The 27,486-nt window shown below is 56.1% G+C and overlaps 1 protein-coding gene across 1 annotated transcript; it reads left to right on the forward strand.

The window, feature by feature from the left end:
• Window positions 1–9,692: 9,692 nt before the first annotated feature.
• LOC309817731 (short stature homeobox protein) lies at window positions 9,693–19,503 on the forward strand (the record flags this gene model as incomplete). Its single annotated transcript, XM_082647003.1, has 5 exons — window positions 9,693–9,966; window positions 13,435–13,643; window positions 17,518–17,575; window positions 17,676–17,764; window positions 19,258–19,503. The coding sequence occupies 5 exons, from the start codon at window positions 9,693–9,695 to the stop codon at window positions 19,501–19,503; spliced, it is 876 nt and encodes a 291-aa protein (XP_082503129.1).
• Between the last annotated feature and the right edge of the window lie 7,983 nt (window positions 19,504–27,486).

A 27,486-nucleotide genomic window follows, 5' to 3' on the forward strand; every position in this document is an offset into this window, starting at 1 on the left:
GTCTTTGGCCTCGTGTTATGTGCTTGGAAAGCCCTCTTCCCACATGGCATCATCACCTGCTCCCTCTCGCCTTCTACGTTCTGCTCCAAAAGTCACCTTCCCTAGCCCCCTTTCTAAACATCTCCCCAAGCCCATCACTCTCTGGTTCTCTGCACCTGAAATTACACCCAATTTCTAAATTCACGTATCTGTTTATTGTCTGTGTCCCCCAACAAACTGTGAGCTCCGTGAGAACAGGGAAGGTTCCTAGTGGACCTCTGTGTCCCTGGCACCTGGCACTTGTCCTGTGCTTGCATGAGTGTATGTGTGAGTTTCCTATTCCTGCTGTAATGGATAATCACAAACTCAATGCCTTGAAACAGCACTCATTTATTAACTGTCTTGGGTCTGAAGTCCAGGGACAATGCGGGTGGCTGAGCTGTGCCCTCTGCTCAGGGCATCCCAAGTCCAAAATCAAGGTGTCCACCATGATGGGCTCTAATCAGGGGCTCTGGGGGAGTGTTTACTTCCAAGCTCGTTCAGGCTGTTGGCCATGTTTAGTTCCTTGGGGTTGTAGGACTGACATCTCCTCCTGGCTGGTTATCGGCCAGGGCTGGTTTTGCTCATAGGGGCCACCCACATTCTTTGTCCCACATTCCATGAGGCCCTTCCAGCAACATGCTTGGAATCTCTCTGTCTCCTACTGCTTCATCTCTCTGACCCCAGCCGGAGCAATTTTCTGCTTTTTCTGATTAGACAGAGCCCGCCTGGATACTCTAGGACCATCTCCCAATGTGGAGGCTGGTAACCTTAATCACACCTGCAAACTCTTTTTGCCACATAAGGAGACATAGTCACGGGTTCCAGAGGTGAGGGTGTGGATGTCTTTGCAGGCCCTCAGCTCTGCCACCACTGTGCTCAGAAAGTACTGGTTGACAACTCAAAGAAGCCATTAAAAAGCATTGTTTCTTTGAAGGCTTGGTCCTGTGGACAGCCCTGAGGCCACCTGAGGGTAGGGGCCAGTTGGAAGCTGCCTTCTCCTCTCTCCAGATGGGTTTCTACCCCAGCCTGCGGGGAATCTGATTATTTCAACCCACATGAGCCCAGTTGGAGAGCAAGATGTCTTATGGGTGCCAATCTGAACAGAGTAGCAATGAGCAGATGGAAGAGGAAGTATTGTCAAAATAACGGATTCTCCATCCAGACCCCCATGTTGCTGCTGCAGGAAGAGCCTGCCGTGGGTCCATGCGGGCAGCCCTGGAGCTCCCCCAGAGGGCGGGGACAGCCCTGGCCTCTGGACGCCCTCCTGTCTTTCACCGGCTGTGCTTGTAGGCTTGGGGGTGCTCTATCTCCCCCTCCTCTTCAGACCTGTGCGCACAAACGACGACCCCTCCGTGTCAGGAAGACAGAATCCAGGTGCTGTTGCCGGCAGGAGGAACCGCAGAGGATCCCATCCAGCCCGGTTGTGCCCTGAAGCCACGGGGACCCACGGGTCTGGACACGTGCCCCAAACCACCCCCACGTCTGCTCTGCCCTGGGGAGTCCCTCTTCATTCCCAAACCTGAAAGCTGCCTTTCTGGTCCTCACACAGGGCCCAGACCTCTTGGGAGGAACAGAGCATTTCAGAATGTGAGCAGGTGGAGGGTTTTCCCAGACCAGATTCCTCCAGCCCATCTGAAATCTCCTTCTCTCCCACTGTCAGCGTGAGGGCTAAAGGGAGCAGAGACCCGGGCCGCACAGGCCAGCTCCCGGGCCATGTCAGTGGTGCAGGAGTCAGAGACCGGGCACAGAGGGGGATACAGGAGTGAATACATGAATGAACGAATGAATGAACGAACCCAGGGCAGGCCCTTGCCTTCAAGAGAGGGAAAACCCAGCTCTCCAAACACCACCCTATGCCTTCCTGGCTGGGAGGAGCCCGGTGGGGGGCCAGTTAAGGGTACAGCAGCCCCGCCACCCAGCCTCCAGGCTCCCCAGCTGGTTGGCTGGTGCCCAGGCCTGCAAGGCGTCTTTTTCTGCCCAGGGGGCCAGTCCCGTGTCTGTCCTGATCCCGGCCAGGATAACGACCCCCGCCTCCCCGCCTCCGCCCCGTGGACCCCTCCCCGGCGGGCTCCGGCTCCCTTCCCCCCACCTCGGCCCCCCTCCCCCATGCACAGACAGCGCTGGAGGGGAGGAGTGGGGGTGGTGGTGCTGAGCGCCGAGGTGGGCTCCTGGCTGGGGTCCAGCGGATCGAGCTCAGCCCTCTAGCCTCGAGCTTCGCCTCAGGCCAGGAGGCTGAGCTGCGGTGGAAAGGCCGGCGGCAGCGACACGGGCAGCCTCTCTCCCCGCTCGTCCCGGGGCCCCTTCCCCACCTTCTGGCCCCGGCCTGCGCCTCTGCTCCCCAATTAGCCAAGCCGCGCCCGGACCCGCAAGCCCCCCAGATCTCTGACCCTCCCACTCCTGGCTTTGCCCCATTCCCTGCTCTCCCCTCGCCTTTCCCCGCGATGGCTGGCAGGTTCCCCAGTCGGTGCAGGGCAAGGGCACGCCCCTGGCCTCCCAGAGGCAACCCTGGGCGGTCAGCGCAGACTCCTCATTAGTGGGGTAGCACGAGGGGGGCCCTGGAGAGAGGCAGCACAAGTCCCCTCCTCAACAAGGCCCTGACGAGTGATAGGAATCACCCGTCTGGGATGGGCGACGCTTGCGGGGGTGACCCACAACCTGGAGAGCCAGCCCAGCTGTCTGACAGTGAACTGGGCGGGAGCAAGCTGGGTGACCCCGGTTGGCTCCAATTCTGGGGTGTCAGGGAGGCTTGGGGACCCCAGGGTCCCCATGCGGGGCCTTGCATGATAAGTACTGTTGGGCCCAAGCCGTCTTGGGGGGACTCCAGTGCCCAGGTGCTCACGGGCCTATGAGTTGTCCTTCCGGAAGGGGCCGTCGGCACAGAACGTCGGCCTGCTTCCCCAGGGGATGTTTGGTTCCAAGGCAGCCTCAGGACGCAGAAGACGGGGAGGAGGGGGTGTGTCTTCTGCACAGATTGGCCACTTAATTAATGCCTGCCTGCTAGAGGGTTAAAGTTCCTTCCCTGGATTATGTTTCTAAAGACGCGGTGTCTGGAAGTCGACGGCGCGTGGGGAGCACCCGAGGCTGCCCGAGTTTCGGTCCCACCAGCGTAACCGTTAGCTTTCCTTGGGGGTGGGGGGAGATCGCAGTTTGTTGAACCCCTTGCAAACTCTGCGCAGGTGGTCGCGAGGTCCTGGAGCCCCGCGCGGCCTTTTCTGCAGGCACTGACGGTACAGATCGTTGCGTCACGTTCGCGGGCGCCTGGGGACGCTGGCCGGAGCCTGAGCCGGGAAGGAAGGCAGCGCACGGGCAACGGTCCAGCACGGCCCGCGGGGACAGTGCCCTGTGTGCGTCGCTTGCGCCCCGGGGGGCTGGGACCCACTGTCCCACCGACGCCCGGTGGGTGCAGGACGCCTTCCTCCAGCTTCCGGCCGAGGGGCCCAGGTCTTCCGAAGCAGAGTCTCCTCTCGCAGGCTGTGGGCGTGGGACGTGTTCCTTCCTTTTGTCTGCATTTTGAAAATGGAGAGAGAAAGCCCTAGGTTCTGAGCCAGTTTTGGAGCGAGCTGTTTCCAAAGCTCTCGGCGACCCGTGCGTAACGGGGAGAAGCCAATCCGGGGTGAGGGGGCGCCGGCAGGAAGGAGATAGAACTGGCTCTTTCCGTGTCCTTGTGCTGAGGCCCGGTGCCAGAACCGAGAACGAAACCCAGAATCCACCCCTGAGCTGGCTCCTCGGAACATTAATTACCGCAGAAACGGCTCCCAGCGAGCGCGCAATGTATTCTTCGCGAAGGAGAGCCGCCCATTGTTTGTTTCGCGGTGGTCTCCAGAAAACAAAACAAAACAAAAACGGCCCTCTTAAGAGGTCCTCTGTGGTAAACTGCTTTGCTCCCCGAAAAAACAATGTTTTTCTTCAATAAAACGTAAAGTAACGGCCCTGTGATTAAATCTGAAAGGAAAGAGTTTTAATGTCCACCATATGTTGCAAAGTACAGGGCAAGGAAAAGAGAGAGAAATTCCACAGAAAGCAAACAGCACTTCCTACTACGAAATGTATTGTTAAAATTGCATTTTTGCATTGAGGATTATTTTAGAACACCCTCCCCGACCCCGGCGCCCGAGCTAAATGAAAAGAAACAAAAAACCAAAAACCTACATCTTGGGGGTGGGTCCTTGCAGCACAGAGGAGGCCCACCCTCCAAAGAGGAGACAGAACCTAGCCCGCCCCATCTCGCCCTTTATTAATCGTATAGATGTGTCGAATTTGTCGACAGGATCAATCTTATCCATTCAAGAGCTGGATTAACAGAGCCCCAGCGTGATGAAAATCTATTAGCCTCACACTGGAAGCACTGATGTTTGCGTAAATCAATAAACAGCGTAGGAGGGAATACAAAGGCAGGTTTCTAAATTTCAAAGGGGGAGGGGGAGAAAGGAGCCCGTCCAAGAAAAGTGTTAAGACCTCTGTAAAATCCTGCCCTTCTGATCGATACTCATAAATACTTAATGTGTAGGGAGGGGGTGCTTGCTCTTACAAAGGCTCGCTCTTGCGCGAGAACCATCAACCCTCCCTCCGTTATTATTATTAACAGACATCGTCTCCGGAATTAGGTGCTGAGAAAGTGGGCCAGATGGAAGGGGCATTCCTTGGAACTTCTTCCTCTGTTTCATGGGAAGCCAGGAGGACCCTGGGGGTGGGCAGTGGGGAAAACGGAGTGGGGCGGTGACTCCCAACCTCCCAGAAGGGCTGGACACCCCAGACGGTCGCCAAAGCCACTCTGCTCTTCAGAAGCTCAGGGCATGAGATTTGATTTAACGTAAATCGGCTTGCATCAGAGGAGCATCGTTTTACTGGGCTAAACGTGAAAACTCAGAGCCCTACCTTTTAAGCATTAAATAAACCAAATATTAAATATTGGAATGTTCATTACCGCCTGTCCCTTGGCCTTGTAAATACCAGGAAAGGGAGGCCATTAGCAGCAGCTGTAGTTCATTAAAATTTACCCAATTCACATACATACATACAGAACGTCAGATTATTTTATAAAATCGAACACCGCCGGTATCCATTTCCTCATGCTGTCTGCAGTTTGCCCCCGGAGTCGGTCCCGCACTAAGCTGCTCGGGACCGCGGTTGTGGGAGTGGGAGGCGGTCGGATGTGTCCGCAACCTCTTCTTCTCTCAGGTTTCGTGAGGGCTCCGGGCTGGACGGCAGTGCCTGGACATCCAAGATTAACTAGTGTGCCTTCCAGATGGAGGTCCCAGAGTGGACAGCACTGCTAAGAAGTCTCCTGGATCCTGTCTGCAGGTGGGAAAGCACAGAGAAGGGCACAAAACCCCATCACCCCTCCCACCCTACCCCCACCTCCTCACCCTGCCTGCTCTAATGGTCCCAAGCCAGCAGAACACACCACGGGTGGCCGGTTCTAGCCCTCTCTGCCACTGGGGACCAGCGCGTCTGAGCTTTCCAGCTCAGCCTGGGACCAGACAGGAAGCTGCGAGCCTGCAGGGCTGGCCAGAGAGACTCTAGTTGGGGTAAACTCAGGCGAGTAAGGGGTGCAGAATGTCCGGCTCTGGACGCGGCCAGTCTGGCCTCGGCCTGGGTGAAGGTGGTCGGAGTTCAGGAAACCAAATCTGGAACGAGAGGACCCACGCTCCCGGGAGAGCAGCTTGCCAAAGAGCAGGGCGTCAGCGTTGGGGCAGCTCTGGCCTCCTGGGGTGGACCCCACCCACCCCGCCGGTGGGCTGGCTGTGAACCATCCTCCTGGTGGGGTACTCACTCATTTCCCCCACGCCATCAACCGGGGGCCTGGCTGGAACCCGCCAGGTCCATGGGCACGTGGGCCAACCCAGACACCAGGGTACCTCCAAGCTGCAGGAACCACCAGTTGTGTTAGAAAGAGCCTCCAACCTCCTTCGCCTTGACAGAGACTCTTCCCTCCTCCCGAGCACAGGGTGTCCTGGCATTTCTATCTCGTTTAATTGCATTTTGTCTACGTGTCTCTTCCCAGGTGGATCATAAACCTGATGGTGCAGGCGCGCGTAGGAGCGAGTCAGGCATTCAGGACTCAGGCGGCTCCCGTCCGCTCCGGTTTCTGGGCAGCGGGGTGCGAGGTGACGCCTGGCTGCCACCGTGGATCAGTGACCCAGGCGAGCTCCAGGGTGTGTGCAGAGCTTCTGGTGAAATCCACGTTGGAACTTCCGTGTTCTTCCAGAAACCAGGTCCCCCTGCTTTGCACCCCAGCCCAATCCAGGACTTCTTTCTTTTCTGTTCATGTTTTTTTGGTTTGGTTTGGTTCAGTTTTGTTCTAAAGGAAGGAGCTATGCTTTTGTTTCTGTCCACAAACTTTCATGACGCCGCTGCCTCTTTCAGAGTTGGCAGAATGCATTTGAGATGTTAAAGCATCTACGTTCTCCCAAGACAAGCTGAGATTTTAAGAAGTTTTCCTCACCTCTCATCTTGGGGTGAGGGATCCTCTCTGGGGGAAGCAGCTACAGAAACTCAAAACAAGAGCCCCTTATTCCTGGGAGAGTCTGAGCTCTGCATCCCCCGCCCCTCGCCTGCCTTCAGCCCAGCGGAAATGTAAATGTACCATTTCATAACTGTACCCACCCTGCGGCCTTGGGCACCGGCTTGGATTAGCGAGAATATGTGGTTGAAAATGTCCTCACCCAGGCTAAAATATGAGCAATAACGGCTGATGCGGGGCGTTGCTGCCTCTGGTTTAAAGGAGAGAAGGTCAAGGAGCCTTGAGGGCCCCTGGCTGGGGGGCCGGGAGTTGGGGGTGTCCAGGGGATCTCCGCTCCACCGTCCCGCAAAGTTAGAGGAAGAGGCCATCACTTTGCACATCGAGAGAAAGTGTGATTTTGTAAAACGGGGATTCCTTCCTGGCCAACGACCCTTAGAAGAGGCACGGCCCCATTCCTCTTAGGATGAGTTATTTCGAAACCATTCATCTGCACCGGGAATCAAAGCTGGGGCTGCTGTGGATGGGGGTGGCTTTAATTCTCTCTCAGGCTTGAGGGCTTCGAACATCCAGGGTCCCCAGCTGGTGTCCCTTGGGGAGATCCCTGGAGGCCGCAAAACCCTGGCCCAATGTTGTCTCCTGGATATAGGGCCCAAGGCGGGTAGCCCTGCTTGGGCGCCTGGGGCCTCTCACCCCCGTTCCCTGAGAAGGAACCTCAGGCCATGTAAGGGCCAGGCCCTATGTGACCCCTCCCCCAGGGAAGGCTGGGTCGCTGAGACTGTAGGGGAGGACCAGGGAGGGCTGGGCAGGCTGCAGGTCGGGGGTTCACCACTAGGTCCCTGGGGACTTGGCCTCTTCACCTGAAGCTGGAGGAGTGGCAAGATGGGAGGAGGTGAGGAGAGGAAAAGTTACCTACCTCTGAGGACCGCGGAAAGCTGCTCTGGCCCAGAGCCCTCTCCCCCCAGATCTGTGCGAATGCCCCCTTCCCTCTCCCGCCCCTCCTGTGATCTACTGTTTTTGCAAAGAGAAGGTTCACTTGTGGGCGGCGGGGGAGGGGTGGTCCCTAGACTGGGTAGGGCTGGAAGATGCGCCCCAAGGAGTGAATGACAGCGTGGGGGGCCCTGGCAAGGACTATGAGCTCCTGGGCCGCCCCTCGCCCCGCGCCCCGCGCGCCCTGCGCTACCCGGCTACGGGAGCGGCCCTCGGCGTTTCCCCCGCAGACCCGCAAGGCGGCTGCATGCATTATACATGAGGGGCTATTTGTAATTCTGTGTGATATCTGCGCGCCTTCGCTTTGATTAGAGGGCCGCGGTGACAAAGACCTGTTTGTCAAGTTGCGAGCGCGTCTTCGCCTTTCGCTTTTGAAGTCCGGGGGAGGCAGCGGCCCCCAAATCCCCCAGCTCCGTCCGCTGTATGCGGGGCAGAGCAGCCGGGGCCGCGCGGAGAAGCACGGGCGCAGCGCTCCCGGAGGATGGATGGAGGGCGGCGAGGAGAAGAGAAAACACCGGGAGAGAGAAGGAGGGAGCAAGGGAAGAGAAGGAAGGAAGGAAGGAAGGAAGGAGAGGGAGGGAGAAAGGAAGGGGGGAAGGAAGAGCTGGTCTGTTTCCACTCCCGTCCCCCCTCTTCCACCGCCTCTCTGGCTTCACACCCCCTACCCCGGATCAAGGCACCCCCGTGTGAACCCGACCCTGGCCCCGGGGATTCGGGAGAAATCGTTCACGTTCCTTCCCGCTGAAGGAAACTACTGGCCGGCTCCGGACGCTGGACCGAACACTGGGAACCGCCGAGCGTGGCCCCGATCCTGGGTTCTGACTAACCGGCGCTTCGGAGGAGGAACTGACTTCAGAAAACGCAAAACGACTCCTCCAAAACCCCTAACACTCCCCTCCACCCCCGCACCCCTCGCCGAAAGCCTTGTCCCAACTCCAGCGGGGCGGGGGCAGCAGGTGGAAGGGGAGACGAGGGGGAGGTTGCAGAAAAAAAGAGGGGAGAACAGAAAAGTCACTTTATTTGCAGACGGCATTTTGCAGATAAGAGGACTTCTTCAGCTGCCGGGATTGCCGAATGAATTTCGTATTGCAGGTGAGAAAAAGTGGCTCCTTTTAGGTACATTATAAAGTTCCGAAGGAGTCAGGATCTGCTCAGGAGCACTGTGGCACAACCAAAAATACATATACACCCCCCCCCAATAAATCTCCCAGACACCGGGCTGACAGCACGGCTCTAAGGAAGGCTGCGTCGGTCCGGCCGGACGGGATCTGACGCGCGCCCCACGGACCGCTCTGTACGAACCAGTTCTCCCAGAGACCCTCCGGCTTCTCCGCGTCTGGACCAGCGCGCTCCGGGCGCTCGTGGCCCGCAGCGTCCGTGTCCCCGGCCCCTCCGAGGTCTGCGAGCGGCTTTGCACCAACGCCGCCGAGGCGCGGGCGCCCACGTTCGGCTAGACCTGGACCCTTTCTCTCAGTTTCGGGGTCCTAGAGCAGTTCCCCCCAGCATGCCGCGCGCACCCGCTCCACCCGCTGGCTCCGCGGGCCTCGCCGGCGGGTCCAGCCGGCAGTCCCACCGCATCTCCAACTTGGGACTCATTCCCGTCTGTGATGGCGCGTCCCCGCCGCCCGGGTCCCCTCGCTGGAGTCCCCGCACGACCACGCCCGGACACGTCCTGCGACGATACCGTTCGAGGCGCGAGGCTGCGCTCCTCCCGGGGCCGGCAGGCAAGGACGTCCTCACAAGCCCTAAACTCCTCCTCGAGGTTCTTTTCCGCCAGCCACAGAGAGAATGCGGATACCTGTTCGGGGAACTGGCGCCTGCGCCCGTTCGCGCGCGCGCGCGCTCTCTCTCGCTCTCGCTCTCTCTCTCTCTGCCTTCAAAAACTTGATCTTTACCTCTCCACACCAAGGTGCACAGACGCCAAACAGTGATGAAATGAAAAGAAAGCCAATTGCCGGACTGGAGGTGGGGGAGAGACAGCGTCTCTGCGTGCGCCCGCCGCCGAGCCGGGAGCTGTAATTGCTGCAGACAGGGAGCGTTGGGGGTTGGGCGGACGTAGCCGTGTATAAATAGTGAGATCGCAAATTGAAAGGCATAAATAACAGCAGGAGAGGTCCACCCTCACACGGACAGTCGTGTCCGCGCGGGAGGCGTGCGGACCACAGCCCGGCTCCCAGCCAGCCCCGCCGAACCCCCCGGACCCCCGCAGCCCCCGGCCACCATGGAGGAGCTCACGGCTTTTGTATCCAAATCTTTTGACCAGAAGAGCAAAGAGAGCAGCGGCGGCGGCGGCGGCGGAGGCAAGAAGGATTCGATCACTTACAGGGAAGTTTTGGAGAGCGGACTAGCGCGCTCCCGGGAGCTGGGGGTCTCGGAATCCAGCCTCCAGGACATAACGGAGGGCAGCGGCCACTGTCCGGTGCATCTCTTTAAGGACCACGTGGACAACGACAAGGACAAACTGAAAGAGTTCGGTTCGGGGAGGGCTGCCGAAGGTAAGCTCTCCGGACGCCGGCTCCGGGCCCCTCCCGGGGACGGCGTCTCCTCGCCGCCCAGCCTGGCCGCCTGCCCCTCGCTCCGCGCGCGCAGAGGCCCCGGGGGCCGCGGTTCGCTCTCCGCTCGACCCCAAACGCTGAATGTACAGCCACGGCTCGGACGCAAAGGCCCCGGCAATCCATCGCCAGTCTTTTTCGTAAGAAAGAAACCAAACGGGGGAGGGGAGGATTCGGCTGGAGAAGCGAGGAAGCAGGGAAGGAGAGAGGCAGAGGCGCCGAGGATGGGCAGCGGCCGGGGCCGCGCGCTGCCGGAGGATCGCTTCCCTGGGCGTTGGCACTGGGCTCCACAGCGGGAACTTTCCCGCGTTGGGGGGGAATCGGGTGCATGGGCTTGTAAACCCAGGTCGGCTGGAGGGCTACCGGCCGCTTGCCTGTCTGCCTGCCGGTCTGTCTCACGTCCGCCTCCACGCCCGCAGAGAGATCCACACGCCTCTCTCCAAGCGCCTTCCCGAGCTCGAAATGGGCCGCGTTGAGGGCTGCGCTGGCCGGCAGTCGGGGAGGCCACGCGCTCCGTCGCCTCTTCGCCCTCTTGCGCCCCTCCGCGTGGTTTCCTCTCAGGGAAAACTTTCCCCTTGAATCTTGGGGCTGGATCTCGGCTGAGCGGGCCTGTAGATTAAAACCAGCCGCGTGCCCGCCGGTGGTCAGGGTCTACAAGGGGCAGAAGGGCCCGGGGAGGCTCGTGGCCCCGCGCACGCGGCCGCCCTACCCCAGACTGTCAGGGCGCAGCTGGCCCTGCTGCAGGCCGGCTGCGTCCTGGGCCTCCTTCCCGCTGCTTTCCCCCGAAATCTCCGCGGCGTTTTGCGCTGTAGTTGAACGCGGGGGGTGGGAAAAAACATGTTTACAAGGGTTCTGCCAGCTGGACAGCGGTGGTCCCAACCCGGGGGGAATCTCCGTACAAACAGGGCAACCAGCAGCTGTAAATCAGAGGAATAAAATTGGCTCTATTTCTCAGGGGGCAGCATTTGAAAGTATATGAAGGTCTATTTCTCACTACAAAGAGAGGAAACACAGAAGCTTGCCATGTGGCTCCTGGGTCCTGTTTCATTCTCTGTCCGTGTTGAGAGAGGTCACGGCCGGAGAGTGGGGACCCCATGTCTCCTGCTCTTGTGGCCCTTGCACTTTGGTGGCAGAGTCCAGGTGTGCTGGCCTTGGAGCCCAGTGGATGACCCAGACAGCTTTCGGAGACCTTGACCTTGTGGAAGCAGAAAGCTGGCAGAGGCTTAGGAGTAAGCCCCTGGCTTCTGAGAGCCCAGGCAGCCTGAGCCTGGCCTGCCGTATCTCGGGGCTCACCCCTTGGCGAGGCGTCACGCACCCGGCTTTATGGTTCCTACAAAGAGAGTTTGCTCTGATGGAGACACGGCTGTCTGTCGGCTGTGCACTTGTCAGAGCTGACATTTAATTTACAGCACCCGGCGGGCGGCTGACCTCCCGGGCTCCTGACGGCTTCCCCCATCCGCCTTAGAGGCTGAGTCCCCTCTTCTGTCTGTTTCCTCTCACCCTGGACAGCCAAGGCAGGGGGACCCTGCAAAAAGGCCCGTGTAAGGAGAGCAGAGTACAATCGAGGCCTTTTTCGAAGGAGAGAGGAAAATAAGACAGGGCTAGCAGTACAGGCAGCAGGAAGGGGTTAGGAAAACCCCAGCTGCACCTTCTCCCTTCTGCCTGGGTGTGCAGACCCCTGGCAGGGCTGAGCCCCAGGCCGAATTTGCAGAACGGGAGCAAAATGGAGAGGAGGGAGCTGCTTGGGCTTGGGAGAAACCCAGAGGTCTTGGGCGCCTGAGCAGCGGACCCCGCTGAGCCAGGCACGGCAGCCTGTGGGTTCTGCACAGCCTGCCGCGGGTTCTGGAGGACTTTGAAGGCCAGCGCGTCATCTGGGGTCAATCCCTGGGGTTCCGACGTTAAGAGACCTGAAGGAGGAAGCGGCGTTGGGGCCGCCTCCGGGAAAGGATTTCCCGTTGGGGAGAAATAAGGTGTTCTTGGAAATGCATCCCTTTCAGGAGGTGAGGGAGGCTTTAAGCCCCGAGGTGGGATTGAGTGTCCAGGGCTCAGAAGCCGTGAGGAGAGGCTTTCGGACAGACTCAGGACTTGGGTTCTGGTGTCCAGCTCAGGGACCCCGGTGGGGGTGGGGGGGCGTGTGTGGGAACTGGGTGCCCGGATTTTTCCCTGGCCCCGCAGAGGATCTGGGTGTTCACCCTTTGCAAGTTTCTGGGCTTACTGCTAAGAGGCTTCTCAGAACGGGTGTAACCCCAGACTCCTTGGATAGAGCATCCTGAAAGCCGCCCTCTTCTCCTTGACACAGAGGGGACATCTAATGAGGGCATGGGGGTCCTCTTTGCCTGCAGCCAGCAGGTCCTATGATCGGAGAAAAAGCACAAGAAAACGCAAGGGGAGCTGAAATGCAGCTTCCACCAACTGTGCAACCGGGGGCCAACTTTTATTTTAAATCCCTGAGCTTGGTGAGGGGCTGCATTTCCTAGCGGTGGGAAGGAGAGGTGTCTGGGTTAGAATCTCCTAAATCCTGAGCTGTCTACCTGATACCCTGCCCGCTCCCCCAGCAAATATAGCTGCTCTCATAATGTTTGGACCTAAGAAAGTGTCACTCTTGGCGTCCTGATGGGGAGTGAGAATGTGTGTCCAAGAGACCGAGGGACAAAACCGGAAGTCAAGGGACCACGCTCTCGGGTGCAACCCAAGCACCTCAGGGTGCCCGCCTTAAGATACGGCTGCGCTTCTTGGTCAGAAGGAGGTGAGCTCGGGCGAGCGCCCGCCTCCACGGCGTCCTGAGGGAGGCTCTGGCCCGGCTGGCGGCTGGCACGGCCCCTGTCCTGCTGCGCTGCAGGCGGGAGCGGCGGCTCTCGGGGGGCCTGGACCCCAGCCTGGCCTGGGCTCTCCCTGCGCTCTTTGCGGGCGCCCCGCCAGGGACCCGACACTTGGGCGATTCTGCCTAAGCTTCTTTGACTTAATATTTAACACTCCACTCCCATTCAGAAAAAAAAGAAAAGGAAGGGAGAGAAGGTTAGGCTATGTCAATATGTCAACAGAGGCGAAGAGGATAATTGAGGAAACTATTCAGAGATTAGGCCAAGAAACACCGCGGCGCCGGGGCTCGAGTTATTACAAAACAGCGCGTCCTGCCCTGGAGTTTGCTTTATCGACTTGACGCCGCTTTGCGTCAGGGCGCGTTTGCCACCGAGGTCCCTGCACCGCGAGCACACACAGGCTTTCAGCACGTCGCGCCCAAGCGTCCCCGCGCGGGGCCTCTCCCTGGCGCGCAGGATCCGCAGGCCGGGCCGTGGCGGGGGGGGGGGGGGGTTGGCTGGGCGGGAGCCGACGGAGGGGCTCGTGGCGGCCCGGGCCGGGGACGCGGGGCCGGGGGGTGGGCTTAGCGCTGTGCCCTCGGCCCGCCCGTAGGTATTTACGATTGCAAGGAGAAGCGCGAGGACGTGAAGTCGGAGGACGAGGACGGGCAGACGAAGCTGAAGCAGCGGCGCAGCCGCACCAACTTCACGCTGGAGCAGCTCAACGAGCTGGAGCGACTCTTCGACGAGACTCACTACCCCGACGCCTTCATGCGGGAGGAGCTCAGCCAGCGCCTGGGGCTTTCCGAGGCGCGCGTGCAGGTGAGAGCGAGGGCCCGGCCCCGACGCCCGCTCTTCGGGCGGCCGGAACGCGCCACCTCGGCCGGGGCGCCGGGCCCTTCCAGGAGCGCGGGGACCCCGTGTGGGGGGGGCTGGAGCCGGGCTTTGGGAGGCGCCCCGGGGCCTCGCGGGTCAGGTCTCCTGCGCCCTGCCTGGCTGGTTCGCCCTGCACCTCCAGCTCATCAGGAATGTTGTTCTCTTCCCACTGGTTCGCCTCTCCTCCCCCCGCCCGCCCCCCCCAACCCCCCCGCTCCGCCGTCGCCGCCAAAGTCTTACCCGCTCCTCTGCAGCCCGCTCGATCCACTGCAGGGAACAGAGAGATGGGAAGAAGAGGCGGGTGGACGTCTTGAGGATTGCGGGTCCTGCCCGCGCGGTGTCGGATTAGCCCGGGCGCGGGGCAGGGGGGGCGCGGGGGCGGGGACCGGACGCATGAAGTCGTGATGCCTCATCTGGCGAGCCGCCGTCTAAGGGGGCCCTGTGTGTTCGCCGCACGTGCGCGCGGGGGGTGGGGGTGGCGGGGGGAGACGCTCCCGGTTCGTTTTTCTCGGGCTTTGTAAACGTTTGCGTGAAATGCATTCATTTATTTATTGGGGGGTGGAGAGCAAAGATTCTCTTCCAAATCGCCTCGTCCGGGTACCACAGACTCGCCCCCCCCCCGCGCCCCCCGTTCCCGCCACCGGAAGGTCGGACCTAGATGTTCTGCTGGGCTTTCCGTCGGCTTTGACGGTTCTGGGCAGGACAGCAGCGCCGGGGAGAGAAGGAAAAGGGATCAGGGTCCCTGGGCTCTGGGGACTGGTTATTTAAATAAATGGAATTAATACTGCCAACGAGGGGAGGGAACCATGTAAAGCCAGGGCTTTGAAAGAACGGGTTTCTTATTGGTATAGGGTCAGCATTACAAACACAACTTCACCCGGATTGTATTGAAGAAACGAAAACACAGAAAGCGTTTATAGAGAGTGTTTCACAAAAATCTTTAATTTGTAAAAAAAAAAAAAAAAAATGGGTGTTTGCACCCTCATGCCTTCCATCTTTCCCCGTCGGTGCGGTGAAAGGGGCTGCTTAAGGTGAAATGCAACAGTCCCCGAGTCTGTCCAGATTTCCGTGCAGCTGCAGGGGTTCCCAGGACCATTCTGCATTGCTGGGACCACGGGCAGAGTAGCTCTGGGGACCCTCTCCCCAAACGAATCTTTCCGGGCATCTGTGGCCTCAGCAAGTGGGGGCGGGAGGGCGGGGGAGACTGGCCACCTTTCTCTGGAAAGATGGATGGGGCTGCACCATATAAATTAATGAAAAGATTAAACTTTTGCTGAAGGGGACATCAACTTTTATGTCATTTCACAGCCTTTCTGCCTGAGATCTGTAATATCTCCCAGGCCTTGATGTACTGTTTCTATAAAAATAAATTACTTGTAATTTAATTCCACACTATTTCTTTCAGTAGTCTATTACTGAATAGCGCCTTAGCAGGAGAGAACGAGTTGGGAGAAAATTGGTTCTTGGGTGGCTGCAGATCTTGAGAAAAGCCCTAAAATAAAGGGGGGGGGGAGGGTGGTAGTAGAAAACGAAAGCCTATTGATCCAAAGGTGAATTAAAATTTAACGATTGTAAATAATAATAAAAATAAACATGGGAAGAGAAAAAAGAAATAATTTCCTTTTGGCCACAGGGAAAAGAATCGTATAATAAAGAGAAGGCAGAAAGTGCTCATAAAAACCAATTAGTTAAAACACGTACCCCGCTGTGCAGAAGTGGGGGTTGCTGGGGAGACACCAAAAGGAAGAGACGAAAATGCACTATATTTTAATCCTGTCTGTGACCTGTTTGGTAATCCTTTTCGGTACAGCCTGTCCTGTGTTGTTAGAGGATAGAGTTTCAATTTAGAGTGGAAATTTGCTGTAAATAAATTGAGGGTCCTTTGGAAGTTGGTGCTTATTAACCTTTTATTTTTAGTGTTGTACTGGAAACTCACATCACCCAGCTGTCAGGGTTATAATCGAAAGTTATGAGACCACAGTGAGGAGTGGTGGTAATTTAATTACAACAAATATCTTTGGGTTTATGGCGCAGAGCTAAATTAAATGTCATTATTCACTGTCTGTAATGGAAATCAAAAGGAAATCAGATTACAGCATTTGTGAGAGAAATCAGTGACTGGTTCTTAATGAAGAAATAACTGTCTAAACCACTGTACTGCGCTTTACTTAGCATATTCAGGACTAATTGGAATTGATCGTGAATCACCCCAAGACTGATTTATTATCGCCAAACGCGCAGCTAATTCATCACTTTTATTCTCCATAATCTTTTTTTTTTCTTTCCCCCGCTGATGGGAAAGTGAGCTTGCTTTCTAGATTTAAATAGGATTCTGTTTTTGCAAAATGCCCTTCCAGGGGGAGCGGAGTTTGCGCGTCTGGCTCCGCTCTCCTGAGGACGGGTATGGGACCCCAAGGAGAAAGAGGCACCGAGGAAGGGTCCGAAAGGGAAAGGAGTCTCGTCCCAGCCGGATGGGGTGGGGGGGGAGAGTTGCGGCGGGACGTGGGAGCAGGAAAGTGAGTGCAGGCTTTGGAAATGGAGTAAAGACGTGTGAATCTCAGCATTTCTGTTTTGGAAATACTTTCCGGGGAACAACACCAAAGTTTGCCAGCTTCCCTAGAGCCTGGCTGGGTGAGGTTTCCAACGTCGTGGAAAGCCAATTCCAACAGGCGGGCCCATGGCTCAGCCTTGGATAGAAAACTGCCCTGAAGAGGCTGAGATGGAAAAGTTCAGCTTTTCCTCGACTCCCGGGTGCTTGCAACCTCCGCGGGAGCTGAGGTTTCCGGGCAGCGTGGGAGCAGGGAGTGGCCCCAGGCCCTGGGGTTGGAACAACGCAGGGTCCCTGAGCTACCAGGCGTAGTGTAGTGTGGCCGAGGGGAAGGCTTTCTTTGTGCTAATTATCCTGCACCGTCAGTGACCGCCATTGTGGCAATAGGGTGAGTGAGTGTGAAGGGAAAGTTTTGGAGAAAGCCAGGTAGGAAAAATTAAGTGCCTAAGAACACAGAGGGAGGGGACTCCAGATTCCATGAGTGACAGACCAAGGGCCAGGACCAGGGCTGTTTGGAGGAGGGGGGAGGATGAGAATGGGGAGCGCGGGAGGGCGCATTTCGGGGATGCCAGGCCTTGAAGCTAGCCAGGCCGGGCGGGTGCCAACACCTTTCGCTCGCTGCCTCACCTCTGGATAGGGCGCCGCAAGAATCAGATGTCCTTAGAGATGCCGAGTGCCTGCAGTGCAGAGCCTGCACTTTTGGGGTGCATCCGGTTTTTAGAGATCAAGGACGTTCATGACTCTGTAATATTAACTGGGATCCCCCAGGCTTCCAAGGAGGGCATGGAGGTCGTGCAAGTTTCTGGACTCAGGATGTCTGAGCGTGATTGGGGAGGGGGCTGGATTTGGAGATGTGTATCCACCTGTGCGCCCCCCCACATTCCTGGTGGGTGGGTGGGGGCTAAGGTGGAACGTCGGGGTGGAAGGTCAGGTTGGACCGGTGCGTGGCAGAGTGGAGGGGGGAATGTCCACACAGAACGATGGAAAGTTCTCCACGCCATCCGAGGACCCACTTCCTCACTTTCAATGTTTGGATGCTGAAACTCTGGTCTCACTTAGGTGAGGACTGTTCCCAGCTCCAGGTAGCCAGTTACGCGGTACTGGGGTGGGAGGGGGCGGGGACGAAGGTCGGAGGGGCGGCAGGCAGCCTTCTGGGGACAGGAACCCCAAGCGCCTTGCGCGCCGTCCGGCGTGTCGGGAAAGAAAGCCTCGCTGACGCTCGCCAAGGCCTGGCCGGCTCACGGGGGTGCACGTCTGTCCGCTCATTCCCAGGTTTGGTTCCAGAACCGGAGAGCCAAGTGCCGCAAGCAAGAGAACCAGATGCATAAAGGTGGGTGCGAGGGGCCGGGCGTGGAGGCAGGGGCGGTGGGGAGACCCGCCAGGCGCTGGGAGTAGCGGGCGGGGTTCACGCCTCCTGTGTTTCCTCGCAGGCGTTATTCTGGGTACCGCCAGTCACCTGGACGCCTGCAGGGTGGCACCCTACGTGAACATGGGCGCCCTGAGGATGCCTTTCCAACAGGTAGCTCGTTTTTTTTTTTGTTGTTGTTGTTTTTCTTCCTTCCTTTCGAACAGAACAGTCCCGGCGCCGCCCCGGCGCCTCCCACCCCCGCTGAAGCAAAGAGGCCGCTTTCACAAGGGGGACATTTATAAACCCATTGGCACGTATTAACACCACGCTGAAAATCTCCAAGAGTTACCTTTGGGAGGGCTAGGACAGAAACCCCAGCACAGTTTCACAAAACTCGGAGGGAAAATATCCCCACCCACCCGGAACAACCCACTCGCTCACCGCCTGGCGGGAGGGAGGGGTTTACTACCGCTAGGGCCTGAGGACCCGTGTCAACACCCAACCCCCGGCTTTAGCTTGCCCAGGGCCTCGCTGGGGGTGTCAGTGCCCCTCCTGGACCTGGGCCTCCATGCCCCCTCCCCTCCCCCGCGCACCTCACAGTGGGGGGCGTCCTGCCCAGCTCCTAGCAGAGCAGGGAGGGTCCAGGGCGCTGGGTGCGCTGCGCGGAGGAGGGGGCGGCCAGGGGGTCGGAAGACCGCCTCGTGGAGACTGGGTGCCCCAAAGTCCTCGCGCCTGCTCTGGACCAGCGTCGGGTGGGAGGAGGGAGCCGCGGGGCTAGAGCGCAACGCCCACTCGCCTGCAGGGCTGGGCTGTGGACCCCAGCATGGGGGGTAGGCGTGCCCGCGCTGGTGGGTTGGCTGTGCCCTGGCCAGAGCGAAGGCGTGGCCTCCTCTTTCAGCACTTTTGCTCCTAGGGGCAGAGGCCTGGGTTTGTAGCTGGACCCGGGTTTGCTGAGGGGCACGAGGTCCAGTGGGCCTGGCCCGGCCCGGAGGGTCGGCTACGGATGACAACATGGAGATGGGGTGAGGGTGGGGTGTTGGCCACGCGCCCTCAAAGTCACGGCGCCCAAGGCTGGGAGGGCGTCCAGGGCTGCCGTGCGCAGGGCAGAGGTCCGAGCCCTGTTCCCTTGGACCCGCACCTCCGTGGCTGGGCCCATCTTCCACCCCTCAGCACCCCTTCCCCAGGGCGGGGTGGCCCCTCAGCATCACAGGAACAGCTGCCCCGACGACGTGGGGTCAGCCATTGGGTCCTGGTGAAATTAGGCGGTTGGAGCCTGCAGAGTTGGCTGTGCTTCTGGAAGATTCGGGGACTCCGGGTCCCTGGGAAGGCGGCGGGGGGGGAAGCCAGAGCCGAAGGCCGGACCCTGAGTCGGGGATGCGTCAAAGAATCAGCCGGGGGTCTGGAGAGGAGGAGGTACCAGCTGTAGACGCTCGGATGCTACAGCATCGGGGATCTGTGCCGACTCCCCGGCTCTGGTCCTGTCCAAAGCGGCCAGTGACCCGGTCGTGGCACCGGGTGTCCCGAGGACAGTGGGTGGTGGTCCCTGGGGCGGGGGAAGGGACGATGGCTCCCCGGGAGAGGAGACGCCCTCGGGGGGGGGGGTCCTCGAGGGGGGAAAGCCCCCTAGAAGTCGCGTCCTCACCGTGCGGGTTCTGCCTTCGCAGGTCCAGGCACAGCTGCAGCTGGAAGGTGTGGCGCACGCCCACCCGCACCTGCACCCCCACCTGGCGGCGCACGCGCCCTACCTGATGTTCCCGCCGCCGCCCTTCGGGCTGCCCATCGCATCCCTGGCCGACTCGGCCTCGGCCGCCGCCGTCGTGGCCGCCGCCGCCAAGAGCAACAGCAAAAACTCCAGTATCGCCGACCTGCGGCTGAAGGCGCGCAAGCACGCCGAGGCCTTGGGGCTCTGACCCGCCGCCAGGCCCCGCGCCTGCCCCGGACCCACGCCCGCCCTGGCCCCGCCATCCCGTCCGCGCTGCGTCCTGCACTCGACCCCTCCGCGCCCCCCGACGGCCGCACGGACACCCCGGAGCGAGGGCGCAGCGCCTTCCCCCGCCTGGGGCAGCCCCGGGGCCCCTGGCAGGCCTCGGGAGGGGGCATCCCAGGACCGCAAGACCCCGCCAAAGCCTCGCAGAGACTGTGCGGAAGAGAGAGGAGGTGACCGTCAGACCACCCAGGTCAGCCCTCGACCACGCCGTCTGTGCGTCCTGGGACCCCGGGGCCACGTGGAGCCCCGTGGCGCTGCGTCCTTCTCTGCTGCCGGAGTTCCCACCCTGTGCATGCGGCCTCCTACACGCCTTTCCAAGATCTGAAGAGTCTGTTACACAGAAAGATCTGGGGCTGGTCTCCGCTGAAGTTGCCAGTGCTTGGATGCCAACAATTTTATTCACTGCCGTGAACTCAATTTCATCCGAGGAGCTGCAGGACCCGTGTGGATTTCAATATGGACTTTTGCATCTGAGGCAGGGGCCCCGTGCTCTGTGTGCGCGCCCGCCCCCCTCCCCTCCGCCTGAAAGGTAGCAATAACGAAACGCAATTGAAGACCTCGCGGAGGTGGTGGTGGTCGTGGGGACCTCAGTGTTTCACATTGTGACCTTGCTGACTCCCCATCTTCATGCACACGTTTGGCCCCAGAGCACCAGGTTCAGGACTCCTTGTGCCGTAGGACAGGCAGCTTTAGAGCTTTTCCCGTTTTCGATTCCCGAATGGACATTTGTGGCTGTTTCCCAGAATTCAGATGCAAAGGACTTGCACTGGGGACACAGGGCACGTGGTTTGAAGGTATAATACTGATGCAGCATCCACGCTAGTGACATGCAATTAAGTGCAGTAAAGTGCAATATTGTAAATATTATAGATTTAAAAAACTTAGCTGTGCACTCTTGACCCGTCAGCTTCGGACTTCGAAGGGCATTACCTCCCCCTGCATGCTGCGGGGCCAGTGCCAAAATGACCGGGGTGGGGAGTGCTTTGGATTCACGGAAGTGAAGTGTGTGGCTTGGGATGGAGCAGGACGTGGAGAGGGGTGCCAGGCTGGGAGGGCGGGGCTGAGCTGTTTCTGGGGAAAGAAGAGCCTGGGATACCTCCTCCAGGCAGTGAGTTTTAAGGTAATGTTTTCTGAGGGTAGCCAGTTCTAGCTTTTCTTTCATCTTTTTTTTTTTCCTGTGCATTGGTCCCCTCTCCTCCCCCATCGTGTAAACACCAAATAGCGACTTGTCTGAGCAGCTGGCACAGAATGGGCAAAGTCTCTTGACATGATATAACCAAAGCGTTCAGGGTCCCAAATCGTGCACCTGAGTTTAAGGCAATGTGCTTTGCATGTGCTGTGTGAGATTTGGGGGGCAGTGCACCCTTGCTGGGCTTGTCTACCTCGAAAATGAGTATCTCTGGGTTTTTGTGTTTTTTTTTTTTTTTTTTTTTTTTTTTGCCTTAATGAACCCAGGCCTGCCCAGATGGAAGTGGCCATCTAGTTCTCCGAAGTCCAACGGTTCACTCTATTTCCAAAACAGCTTTTCCTCTTTCCAGATTCGGTATTGCTGACTGTTTTCCCTTACCCCTGATTTGGGTACATATCTCTAAGAAGAAAAAAAATATTTTCCTTCCGTGTAAGGGAATACATTCTACCTTTGCACTGACCTGAAATGTAGATTCATTTTATCATCTGAAACTCTTTGAATCAAAAGGCCCCTTCAACATTTTTTTTTCTAATTTTGAAATTTTTGCAAAGCTCTGAAATGATGGAGAGAGAGATAAGAAAAACACAGTCAGTATTTTAAATTCATTTGCGACTCCGCCCCCTCCCCCCCACGCCCCCCCACCCCGGCATGAATGGCATTATGGAATTTGCCTCATATGTGCAGTTCTGCTTCTAAACAGCTGTGAATTTTAAAAGGTCCCCTATATAAGCTGAAACTTTGCTTTAAACTTTAAAAAAAAATGCATTTCAGATCCACTTCAAATGAGCCGCTTTCATCCTGAAATTTAATGCTGGGCAAACGTTGGAGGTGAGAGGTATACATCCCTATTTTATTTTTAAGGTTTACTTTCCATTTTATCTAAACATAGCCCTCTGTCACCAACCCCTCCGCAAGAGCAGACTCTCTCCACGTGAGCCAAAAGGCATGAGATCTGCTCCTGGGAGAAGCTGAAGTTTGAAAGTAGAGCTGCCCGACGGCAGCCAGCGCTGGGAGGCCGGTTGGTGTTCATCCTGTCCCTGTTTCTGTTTGGCTTGATTCAGAAGGTGAGCCAGGTGGATGAGCCCCCCAGAACAGAACAGACTCTGAGCTGTGTGAGGCTCAGTGCTGGCAGAGCAGCTGGCGTGGCTTCTGTCCCTGGAACAAAGTCCAGAGGACGCGCTGCAGGGTGTCCAGGGTGGAGGCCATCTCTCGGCATCCTTTCTCCCGGAAATTTCAGGACAGAAGCGAGCTGTCAGCCCCAGTTGTGGTCAGTCCTTCCCAGCCCAGATCCGTATCTGCTTTCTCTCTGTTCGGCTGCCGGGAGGGTGTGGGTTGGAGAGCGTGCTGTGTGTGGGTCCTGGTCTCCCGGGGAGGGCATCTGGATCTCACTCTTTCCCAGCGGCCACAAGGCATTAAATTTATGGGCTGGACGCATTTTGGCTGTTTTTGGTGCTTTCTGCGTAAGACAAGACCCCCTTTCAGAGCCGTTCACGGCACTTCCAAATAGCACGTTTTCGAGGGTGCAGACCAAGCTGGGAGTATCACCTGGAAAGCAAACTGAACGGGTCTCGTCAGAGGGCCACTGGATGCGGGGTTTTCGGTTGTGAAACCCACGTGAGAGCCTGGCTGAGCTGCAGGCTGTGTCTTGCCCACTCGACGTGGGACTGTGTTCTCCAAGATGGGCTTGGCCACGGAACGGGTTTCCTTTTCTGAGACCTTGGCCAGAGAGGACGTTTAGGGTAGGAGCCACCGGGTTTAGCAAAAACTGTGATCTTCCTCAGCTTGGTTGTTGCTGTTCTATCTCATTCTTTACAAATTCACCCTTTTCTTCCTTCTGTCATCAGCCTGGGAAGCTTTGCAAGTTCATCTCACAGGGGAAGATATTGCATTGATTGGGTCTGAGCATCGGATGTAGTTTCAGTGATGAAGCATCTGGCTCTCGTGCACTTAGAGAAGCTCTGCAGCTTAGCATCGCTAAGACCTAGAAGGAGACGCCTTCCAGAGGGAACAGGGGTGTCATTGTTTGGTCGGTTTTGATAGGGTGGCTTTCTTCACGGAGGCAAAGTGTGGGCCGGCTGAGGTTCCTGCGTAAAGTAGCTGCAGACAAAATGAACCACACTCACGTGTTTTCAAACTTGCTAAGTTGGTCATGCAGGGTGGTTGGCGTCCCCAGCCTGGGAAGCCGGTCCTCAGAGCCTCACATGTCCCCGGGGTGTAGGGACACCCCCCCGGCCCATCTTGCTCCTATCCGAGCTGGGTACCCCAGCTGCCCCCTCTGCCTGCAGGCACTTGTGTCCTTGGCTATGAGGTCTGTACGGTGTGGGGACATCTGGACGTTGCAGCGGGAAGCGGCTGTGTCTGAGCTCATGATCACCCCTCTCCTGCTGGTTACTACCCTAGCCCTCTGCTCCCACTGGTGGGTTTCACTTAAACCTTTTAACGTTTCCTCAAGTACAAGGGGGTCACCCCCAGCCCGCTCCTACACGGCGTTGTCACTGAGTCCTAGGATAGCCAATAAGCTGACTTCAATGACAAACATATTTGAGGCACTTTGCTCCTCTTCCGCCCCAAGTTTGGGAGGTTGGGATGGCAGAGGGCTTTTCCGTGGACACGCTCGACATTTAAAAAGAAAAAAAAAAACTGGTGCCTAATTTATTAAAAATTAGCTTAGGAATATGCGGATTTTTCAATACACGTGAACACGATGCAATTTATAAATGTTTTATTGAAATTTGATATTTAATGAGAAATCAGTTGAGGAATGTAGAATAATATCAAGTTTCAAAGCTATTAAACGCGCTATTTATTGAAAGGCGATGGTTTCACAAAGCCAGCCCCGTTGTACGTAGAGCTCCCATCCGAGAGTGGCAGGTTCTCTGCTTCCTGCTAGTGGCTGGATGTGGATGTGTTATTTATTTCTTTTCCTTTGGTTGAAAGTTCATAAATGTGTGCTATTTTAATTATGTTGAGTGTAACTTTGACGTTGCCTCGCCTTTATTTTTATATGTTTTAATCCCGTTGTTTTCTTCTCCCCCGACTTTATAAGCAGTCAGGATGATTTAGGATACAGCACCTGTGTTTGGGTTATGCATACAAGGTGTGTCTGGACCTACAGACCTTTTCAGGGATCGCTCAAAATGAAAAGAAATCACACAACCCTCTGCTATTGTGAGGAGGAAAAACACGCCGAAGGTTTTTTGGCCGTGCTCGCAGGCCCCCGACACAAAACGCCCTCAAGTTTAGTTCTAGTTACAAAGTGTATTTTGTCAAACCATATGGTATGAATGTACATCTTGTAAAACGGAGATATAAATAAACTTATAAATATTTGTATTCACGTGTTAAAAAAAATTCTCACCTCTCCCCAGAGGAGACAGATGGGGGAAAAAATCCCAAATCCCAAGTCCACGGTGGCTGGAAGTAGTTTTGTCTGCGGGGCGATGCCCGTGTGTGTGTGTGTGTGTGTGTGCGCGCGCACGTGTGTGTGTGTGTGTGCGCGCGCGTTTCTGGTGGGCGTCTGGCATCCACTTCTGCTCCTATAACCCTCCCCTTGAGGAAGGGTACGTTCCCCCTGAAGGTGGGGAAAGAAAAGAGAAAAAAAAAATCTCCACTTCGAAGCAAGTCTGAATTTGGGGGTGGGCAGCAAGGGCATTTGTGAAAAGCCCACCTGCTTTGGTTTCCAGTTTAAAATTTTACCTTTTGTTTGATTTCTTTTGGAACCATGTGTGGGTTCTCCAAAAGGGTGTTGCAGTGATGGTGGAGACCTTTTGGGAAAAAAAAAAAAAAGAATAAATGGGAAAAAAAATCAACTTTTATAAACGAGACCTTTTTTGGCCTGTGCTTTTTATCTCCTTCTGGAAAGGAAAGTCAATGACCTGATGTCGCCATTCTCTGATGGCTTTCCAGCTTCGATAAAAACCACATATGGGAGGGGAAAAAGGCAGGCAGACTTGGCGGGGGGTGGGGGGGAAGCCACCTGAGGGCCAGGGAGGCTGTGTCTGCAGCTGGGGGGCCTCTTCGCTAGGGGGCATCCACCACTGCCCCGGTGTGCCGAGGGCAGGTGGATTCTCTCCTGTGGGTTCTGGTGACTCTGGTCCTAGAAACCTTGTCAGACAGGGAAGGAGTTTTGAGGACCTTTGCTGTTTGACCTGAGCATCCAACTTGAGTTTTCCTTTTCTTTTCTGACTCAGATGCCACAAAAGTGGTCTACGCCCAGAGCTCTCTTCCCCAAGCCTGTTTGTGTCCTGGATGTAGGATACGGGGCGCCCGGGTCACTCAAAACAGGGATGTCCTCAAGGTCCGAGTGACCAGTGGGCAGCCCCAGGGTACGGCCTTGGGGGGGTTTCTGGTGGCCACCTCAGGCACTCAGTCCCGGGCCTCCAGAAAGCTCTGTCCTTTTGGGGCCAATGCAGCCAACACCGGTCATCCCCACAACATGTGATCGGCACGGTTATTGTTCAGTTAAAACAGCCATAAACGTCCAGCTTTGCTCAGCAGATCCGCTCATGTTGTTTAACATCGTCTGAGATCTTTTCCCTTCTAAGCAGACACTCACTTTGTTGCCAAACGTAACTCATCCGTTTCCAATAAGAGCAGGTCTAGTAGACTCTGCCTTTAAGACGTTCTTAGAGTATTTTAACCTGAAATGTCAGTCGCCTGCCCAGAATTTCTTTCTGTTTCGTTTGTTTGTTTTTCCCATGCGTTGTGCTGCGGACGATCCTTGGACTCAAACTCAGTTTCATTTCTCTTTTTAAATTATTTTAACTTGCACCCGCGGATGCAGCTTGGGGAAGCATGGGCCTGGGGGTTTTCGGAGAGCCGTTTCTCATGACCGGTTCTCAGATCCCTAAATTGAACATGAAAGCACGTTTACTTTGCCTCCTGCAGACGTGTGTTTTCTGTATCCAGGTTCCTGAGGCTTCTGCTGGGGCATCTGCCTCTCAGAGTCAGTCACAGGAAGCATGGGGATAGAAGGGAAAACCACGGACTGGCCGGCACACATGTCCCACACACACACACGGATGGAGCCCGCCAAAGGGCTCATGGAGCCGTTGTTGGAAAAAAATAAAGTCGTTTTCAATTTCGCCAGCGTGTCTGTCTTCCCAGCGAGATGGAGCCCAGACAAGAGAAGGGGGTCATCTGCGTCCAATCCCACGGCCCTTTCCCAGTTTTATGGGATTTGAAAAAAATGACTCGATTCCTTTTTGTTGAAACGTTGACATTCTTAGAATAAAGCGAAACATAGAGTGTTGCCAAATCTTACTCGTTTGCACATCAATATTACAGATTTGTTTTGTTTTGTTTTGTTTTGTTGCACTTGGTTGAAATGATAAGGCTTTCCTTCTTAGTACCTTTGTTTATGTTGTTTACCTAAAATCATGGAGAATTACCTTAAAATTCTAAAATGGTCTAGCTTCAGCTACTTCAGCATTTTGAGATAAGATGCACAGTTCTTTCAGCAGACACGGGGGAGGGAATACAGATGCCATCAGTGGTGTACAGTTCCCTCCGGGGCCGTCTTATTTCTTGGCATGTGTCCTTGGAGATGTGTGTTACCGTGTGCCCAAGAGACCCAAGGAAGCCGATTGAAGCCATCCTCCTAGGTTCTGCCTATAAAATGAGAAAGCCCACTGACTCAATCTATCGATATTTAAAGAGCCACAATGTGTTTGCCATATTTAATAAAAATGCACCAGCGCAGAAAGATGTGTTGAGAATGGGCTGGAGCGGCAAGAGGAATTGTGGATCAGACACAAGGAAGCAAGTCAAACAGAGGGTAGTAGAAGGATGCACTGATCGGACGCGATCAGACAGGGAATGTGTTTTCTCCCTGGCGGTACAAGTATGCTTCTGACTCATGTCAAGGCCAACCAGTCCTGGCAACGCTGGGGTCTCCAGACCCAGCACATGGTCTTACTTTTGTCCCATATTCTTAAGATCAGGAGGCCCCACAAGGAGCAGAATATGCTTTTATAGAGAGTGTGGTGAGCAGGTTGCCCCCCATCCTACCGGACCAGGAGGGACGTGTGTGACCTACGAGCCAATATGCCTTCAGGAGGGACTGTGAGTTTTCCAAACTGGTCAATTAAAGGGTATGGTATGTTTTATATTCACAATTATTTATGCAATACATATGATCTAGAGGCTCTGCACTGCAGTGCTACAATACAAAGATACCCCAAACAGGCTCTTTCTCCCAATGAATCCTCCCCAAATTATAATGTAGTCATATGTACAATCCTTCCAAAGAGACAATATACTCACATGTGAAATCCTTCCAAAGAGACAATATACTCATATGTGAAATCCTTCCAAAGGGACAATATACTCACATGTGAAATCCTTCCAAAGAAACAATATACTTGTATGTGAAATCCTTCCAAAGAGGCAATATACTCATGTATGAAATCCTTCCAAAGAGATAATTGACTCATATGTGAAATCCTTCCAAAGAGACAATATACTCACATGTGAAATCCGTCCAAAGAGACAATGTACTCATATGTGTAATCCTTCCAAAGAGACCATATACTGATATATGAAATCCTTCCAAAGAGATAATACACAAGTAAGGCTTTAATGATTGTTGGGGAAAAAAATAGAATATCAAGCGCACACGCACACACGCGCACACACACACACACACACACACACAGAGTAGAAACATGTAGCCCATTCGAATTATGTTGTGTATTCAGGAAGTTCAGTGAAGTATGA

This window comes from Grampus griseus (assembly GCF_964374135.1).
Source record: "Grampus griseus genome assembly, chromosome: Y".
NCBI classification, from domain to species: Eukaryota; Metazoa; Chordata; class Mammalia; order Artiodactyla; family Delphinidae; genus Grampus; species Grampus griseus.